A 7,120-nucleotide genomic window follows, 5' to 3' on the forward strand; every position below is an offset into this window, starting at 1 on the left:
ATTATGACGCACTGAAGTATGTTTCCTTGTTACATGGTGTGATTTTTCAGCTGGCCGTCCCCCTCACAGATGAACAGAGACGTGGTCTTCAGACTGAACTGGTTAACCGTCTCGCCCAAATTCAGAAGCCCTGGTCACTTTAACCCTCAGCGGTTCACCTTCAGCCCGCCGAGCAAACCCTACAGTCGCCTTTAACCAGAGCTTCAGCTCAGAAACACTCAGCAGATCACTCTCTACAAGTGTTTTTATTACAAGTTAAACTATGTTTTAGCCAATTTTCTATTTTTGCACAGCAATTGTGTTGCTTTTAATAATTGCACTAATTTTCCAGCATGATAATGTTTGTGAATGCAGGAAAAAAAAAAAGCTGAATCTGAAGTGTGATATATATATATATATAATATATAATTATAATGCATTGACGTATGTTTCCTTGTTACATAAAGATTTGTTAAGAAAACAGTTTTGTTGCATTTGGTGTGTTTTCTCAAGAGCTGTGTACATGTAAGTATTGCAGTATTAATCACATGCAACATGTGTTTATTTTACTCTGTACCCGCAGATGGCGCTAGTAAAATCTGTAAACAAAAATACTATAGTAATTTATAGTAAATATACTGTAGTGTTTTTGAACCATACTATAGTAAAGTGCATTACACTGTATATATTATAGTATTTACAACACTTTGTTAATGAATGCTACAGCATACTATAGTATTTTTTCATGTGGGCTGACTGGGTTTACAGGATTTATTGTTGTAATATTCTCCTCAGATGACCAGATCACGTAAAACCATAAAAACAATCAATTGAATGTGACTTTATAAAATGAAATTGTATTTTAACTATACACCTGAAAACAGATGTATGTCAGGATGCTTTATTTTATACAACCATGAACATCCATGTCAGATTAGTGGCTGTTGGACTGAGTGTAAACCTAAGTTGTGTGTGTGTGTGTGTGTGTGTGTGTGTGTGTGTGTGTGTTGTTCTGATGCCCCGCCCACTGTAGGCCACACCCACTGCCCCGAATGGCAGCTCTAAGCCACACCCTCTTCACTCTAATGTAAGCCACACCCACTCCCTCTAATTTAATATTTAAGCCACACCCACTGCCCCTCCTGCTCCGCCCCCTGTATAAATAATCTGAGCTCAGTGACACGCTCACAGTGCTCTGATCCGAGATGTGTGTTTGCTGCTGCTGAAGGTCTGTTGTGTGTTTGAGAGTGTGATTGTTGGGTGATTGATGGCTGTTGCAGACGCAGGATGCGCAGGAGCAGCGCTTACATCCCAGTGTCCACTGCTGCTGCTCTGCTGGTCACTTCATCCACGCTGTTCTTTGTCTTCACGTAAGTCACCGCTGACCTTCATTCACTTTAATTCAGTGTTCCTTGCTTTAACTTTTACAGACACCTGAATTCTTTCATGACACTGTAATAACTTTACTTGAAGCCTTGATATATAATGCATTATAAAAGTATTTAATGCATTAATTATGCCTTGTAATGCACCTTATAATGCATTGCATGAATAATCATAACAACAGTTATAATACGTATGTATTATACCTTTAGAAAGTATAATGCATTAAAGCATGTAAGAAACAAACTATTTTAGATGAAACGGAATCTGCAAATATTATAATGCAATTTAGCTTTGGTAACAATTGTTTATGAAAAGATACAAAGCGACAGAAATTTGTTGTAGAAATTATTTTCACACAGAAATTGCTTGTAAATTTCAGAAAACAATTACAAAGAAATGACAAGTAACACTGAATTAAACGTGACTTTTTTAACATTTTAATTTAAAGTAGAAAAACTGAATAAATATATTCTTGTAAAGCTCCAATATTTTTTTTGCAACCTTTATATACAATGCATTATAACGTTTTTTTTTAATGCATTAATTATGCCTTGTAATGCAATACATTGTAAGATCTCATAAATAATTGCATACTATATTCTAAAAACGTATAGAAAGTATAATGCATTAAAACAGTTTTAGAAGCTCAGAGGTCTGCAAGTATTATAATGCATTTTAACTTTGGTTACAATTGTTTATGGAAAGATATAATGCATTGCAATGTACATTATGAATAACTATGTTATAATGCATAAACTCTTTTCTAACTTTATTTTGCTTAAGATTAATTTACTACGTGTAAAAATACATTCATACTGTAAATACTTTTTGAGTTTATTGTAGGTCAACTAACAACATCAAGCGTTTCTGTCCTGGAATATACAGTAGTGTATAATATTAATCATGTTTTTCAGCTTTTTTACACGCTCATTCATATCAATTGAAGATTTAGTCAGTTTTCATCATTTCAGTTTTGTCCAGTAGTGAATATAAGCTGCTGCACAGTCACAAACTATTCTTGAATAGAGTATTTTACGTGATCTTAATCCAGCGCTGGAAGTAGGCCAGTGAGCCGCTGCAAACAACTGCTCATGCGCTGATATCTTTCCTTTATTATTCTTGCACTGCATTTTGAACGTTTGCATTGATTCTCTCCTGAGATGTAAAAGCGTGCATGCTTTATTTGTGTGTATGCATATGCATTAAGCAAACTCTGACAATGAATGACTTTATTGCAGAATAAGCACTGATGTCCTGTAGTGTAAAAGGACAGAACTTTATTTATTTATCGTTCGTTTCAAAATGACTATAGTGAAAAACAGGTTTTTAGGATTTTATTTTTCACTTCATTTAAACTCAGACATTGTCACAAATCATTGCAAAGAATTAACACGTTACAATTTTGAAGTAGAAAGATTTTCTTGTAAAAGATTCTCCCAGGGTTATTATAGTTAACTACAAATTACCAAATTAAAAAGCTAAAAAATTGTAGTTGTTAGAAATAAAGTAAACATTTACTCATATGAAATGTTTAAAAACGTATTTTATTTTAGTTAGTTGCCAAGGCAACATTTCTGATTTCGGTTTGATTTAACTTGAAGTACTAAACTACAAATAAAATTGAAATAGAAATTACTAATAATAAATAATATACATATATAGGCAAAGCTACTACAAATCTATGAAAATGTATGAAAATTAAAAAAAAAAAACTAATTCAAGTATTAATAAGTATTAGAATTATATACTAAAATAACACCGTGTGCTCCAATAATCTTTGTTTTATTTACAGCTTTATATTTTATAAATATAGTTTTTACAGTCTAGAAATATTTTCAAACATGCACCGCCAAAACTTTTAAACATTTAAAACTTTTTCACTATTTGCAATAAAATAAACATTAACTGAAATAAAATATTTCAAATAGTTGCCATGGCAACATTTCTCTTTTTAATTTAGTTTAACTGGATCTACTAAAAAAACTCAAACTCAAACTGAAATAAACTAACAGACATAAACTACTAACAAAAACACAGCAGCATTTCTAAAACTTTAACCAAAGTAACATGTAACAAATGTATCGTTGTTTTGAAATATTAGTAAAAACTATAATAGTACCTCAAAAACTCAAACTGAAATAAACTAACAGACATAAACTACTAACAAAAACACAGCAGCATTTCTAAAACTTGAACCAAAGTAACATGTAACAAATGTATCGTTGTTTTGAAATATTAGTAAAAACTATAATAGTACCTCAGTGATACTAGAATAACACTGGTTTGGACACATTGGTATTAAACATTCTACACTGAAAAAAATGAGTCATTGAATTTACTACATTTTTATTTGAGCTACATTTAAATACATTTTCAACTAAATTTGTTTATTTAAATGTAGCTAATGTAAATTGATTGCAACCACTTACCTGAAAAAAAAAATAATAATTTCAGCATAGATCTTACAGCTTGTCACGGTGCACACACACGAGGAACACGGGAACGAAGGAGCGAGGAGGCACGGAGAAGAATAGACACACACAAAACCTGGCCCAGAGTCTGACACAGCTTCAGCTTAAATACTTTTTTCTGTGTTTCAAATATTTATTCTGCCTAAATATGAATTTCATTTTAAAACTATTTCTGAATGTCTGAGTTGAAGTGAATAGTAAAGCAGAAGCTCGTCGCGTGTGTTTAAAAGCATCCCATGATGCACCTGATGATCAGAGCTGAAAAAGCAATCAGTCTGATTGTTTTCATCAGCATTTCTGTCATTATATAGTGTGTTATGTATTTATACAGTGTTATGAGAAATGTAGTTCCTGCACTGGAATGAATCAGGTAACGTGATTAACACATGACGTCTGTATTAGTAACCTATCCATTATAATAATATCTGCTGTATATGCACTGCTTCTGGACTGAATATGTTCAGTGTTTGCATCAGTGTGAGCAGATGGTCAAAAATCAGAGACATCAGCCGTAATCCTCTCATAAATCTTAAAGAGAAAAGCCTTTGTCCTCCATACAAATCATTTGTTCATGACCCATATCCAGATGAACTCATTTCCCCTGAGCTTCATTTTAGAAAAAGAAAATATATTTTGCATAAAGAAAATTAAGCCTATTTTGAGAATGTTTCACTGATTTAACAAGTTACTGTGACTTTATATTATTTCCCCGTATTACTGCAGTGCCTAAATGTTTTACCTTTTTAAATTAATTTGTTTTAGTAATGAGAATCTAGTTTTAGTGTTAAATTTAAATCATTTTTACTGTATCGCAGTAATGCAATTTTTCCATCATAATTTAAATTAGCATAAATAAAGGCATCAACAAATATTATAATGATGTATAGTACTTTACAATTAAAATAATGTTATTTTTTAATATAAGGTCGAATGTAATTTATCTCACAATTCTGACTTTTTTCCTCACAATTCTGAGTTTGTGTCTCACAGTTTGTAATTTTTGTCCTTGCAATTCTGACAAAAATATCAGAATTGTGAGATATAAATGTTTTTTACATGATGGAAACTGAAAACAGAATTATGAGACGTAAAGTCAGAATTCAGAGAAAAAGATGGAAGATATAAACTATAGAATTCATAGGGGGAAAAAATGTAAAAAATTAGAAAAAGGTGAAAATTGAAATTGTACGAAAAAATCGGAGAATTATTTTTGTCACAGAATAAAAATAAATGAACAAAATGAGAACTGCAACTTTTTATCTTCGAGCTATTTTTCAATTGCAAATTTATGTAACAGTTCTGACTTTTTTCCCCTCAGAATTTTAAGTTTACTTATCACAATTCTGTTTTTTTTTATTTTTTTATTAAAAAATAAATTTTGCCTTTGTTTCACAATTCTGCCTTTTTTTCCTTCTCACACTTGTGAGTTTACATTGCACAATTTGGACTATTTTGGAAACCAAAATACAGAATTTAGAGATTTTAGAGACTCAACAACAACAACAACAACTCAGAATTGCGAGATAAAAACGTGCAATTACCTTTTTATATCAAATGTGCTTAACGGTCATGAAAATAATAATAAAAACAAAATCATAATGGTCCACATTTTGCACTGCATTTTTGGAGTTAAATATGTTAAATATGATTCATTCAGTGCAAACCTGAGTTTAATCTGCGTGCCAGCTGCATGCTGTGATTAATCTCACGCTCCGGATGCAATCATCCCGCTTCACTTTTCCTTTTTTTGACTGATCCACGCTTTCATTTTTTGGCTTTGTGAAGCTGGTGGTCCTCAGGGCCGACGAGCCTCTCAGATGTTAGACACGGAGCTTCAGAAAGGCAAAAGACGTTTGATTCGACTCCACTGAAAGCTTTGCTTGTGAATTATTCATCCTGAACTACATTTGATCTACACGATGGAGCGATGAAATCAGTTTGAATTGATTATTGGTGCATTGATATGAAGTCAACATTATTTCATGTGATAGTTCTTAAATAAAGAAATGAGTTCTTAAAGTCAACATTTGCAACCTGTTTTATTTGCATAATGTGGGAAAAAAGCAATTTGTCAATGCAATGAAAAGTGAAACTTGATTTATCAGGAATTGACTGAGCATGAATTAACCCTGTAATGCCTGACACATGAAATAATAGTAAAACAAATTATGTCTATACGTATATATGTATATGTTACTGAGCCATTAGACAAAATCTAAAAGTTTGTATGTTGAGTATCAAATTTGCTCCATCAGGCTTTTATGGCTCATATATTCTGATACAGTGAAGCTCAGGTTTATTCAGAGACTCAAACTGAGCAAAAATATGAATTTGCTGCAGATGCTGATATTTATATTTTGAAATTCTGCTGCTTGTAATGTAAATCAATGAGATCTTTATAACAGTAGAGCAGATACTGACATAAAATGATCTAAATATCAGTCGCTCTATATCTGCAGTAACTTGTCTCAGTAAGATGAGATTGAAATGCTCCAAACATATAATGCAGTGATTGAGAGATGAAGACATAAAGGCTCCTCAGAAGATGTGAGATGTTCTGGAGGCTTGTGAAGATCATTCCTCCGCTGAGGAACAGTGAAAGTAAAGCTTCTGGAAACAAACGCTCCTCAAAAGATCCTGAGGATCAGATTTGAGACTCTAAAACATGATTGATGGAGAATCAAGTAAAGCTGAGCTGCTTCAGTCCAGTAAGTGTTCATCTGGAGATATTACTGCAGTTATTCTGACCTTTACTTGATCAAAACCAGTCAGGATTTGACAGCAGAAGGACACGAGAAGCAGCAGCTGAAGCTGGACGTTTGTACAATTACACTAAAGGAGCTTTTACTGGATAAAACACTCTAAACTATCAATCAGAGACAGAAGGCATGGAAGAGATGGAAAGTTCTGATCATTTGGAGATCTTTAATGTTTCTGTATCTGATCTTCTCAGGTGTCCGTGGCTCGCGCTCAACGTGTCTCCTGTTTTCCCGCCATGCGTTGGGATCGTCTTCCTCTTCGTTATGGCGAACTTCATCATGGGGACGTTCATGGATGCCGGCGTGTTCCCGAGGGGTCAGTGGAGTCAAACACACGGTTGCACCAGCTGGACGTACAATGCGCTTTAAGTCGTGCGTAGAATTTCGGCGTAGTGCTACGTCTGAGACTAAATCTTACCTAGTCAGAGGTAGGTGTAAAGTGAAAAGTCATTTGATCGGACTAGGGATGTAACGATTAACTGCGAGCCGGTTGAAAATCGATTCAAATATGTGACGATTCAAATC

At 33.4% G+C, this 7,120-nt stretch overlaps 1 protein-coding gene and 1 pseudogene across 2 annotated transcripts in view; both read left to right on the plus strand.

Annotated features, from left to right (window-relative positions):
- Positions 1–575, plus strand: part of LOC107665457 (ankyrin repeat and LEM domain-containing protein 2) — a 27,590-nt gene extending 27,015 nt beyond the window's left edge. Inside the window, exon 13 of one of the 2 annotated variants that reach the window (XM_016456334.1) lies at positions 51–575. In XM_016456334.1, the coding sequence (XP_016311820.1) occupies positions 51–195 (145 nt within the window). In that variant the 3' untranslated portion in view covers positions 196–575. The remainder of the gene's footprint in view (positions 1–50) is intronic. The other variant, XM_016456333.1, reaches the window with a different exon arrangement.
- A 691-nt stretch (positions 576–1,266) lies between these two features.
- Positions 1,267–7,120, plus strand: part of LOC107665447 (probable palmitoyltransferase ZDHHC8) — a 25,566-nt pseudogene continuing 19,712 nt past the window's right edge.

The sequence above is a fragment of the Sinocyclocheilus anshuiensis genome, unplaced genomic scaffold (assembly GCF_001515605.1).
Source record: "Sinocyclocheilus anshuiensis isolate Anshui unplaced genomic scaffold, SAMN03320099.WGS_v1.1 scaffold495, whole genome shotgun sequence".
NCBI lineage: Eukaryota > Metazoa > Chordata > Actinopteri > Cypriniformes > Cyprinidae > Sinocyclocheilus > Sinocyclocheilus anshuiensis.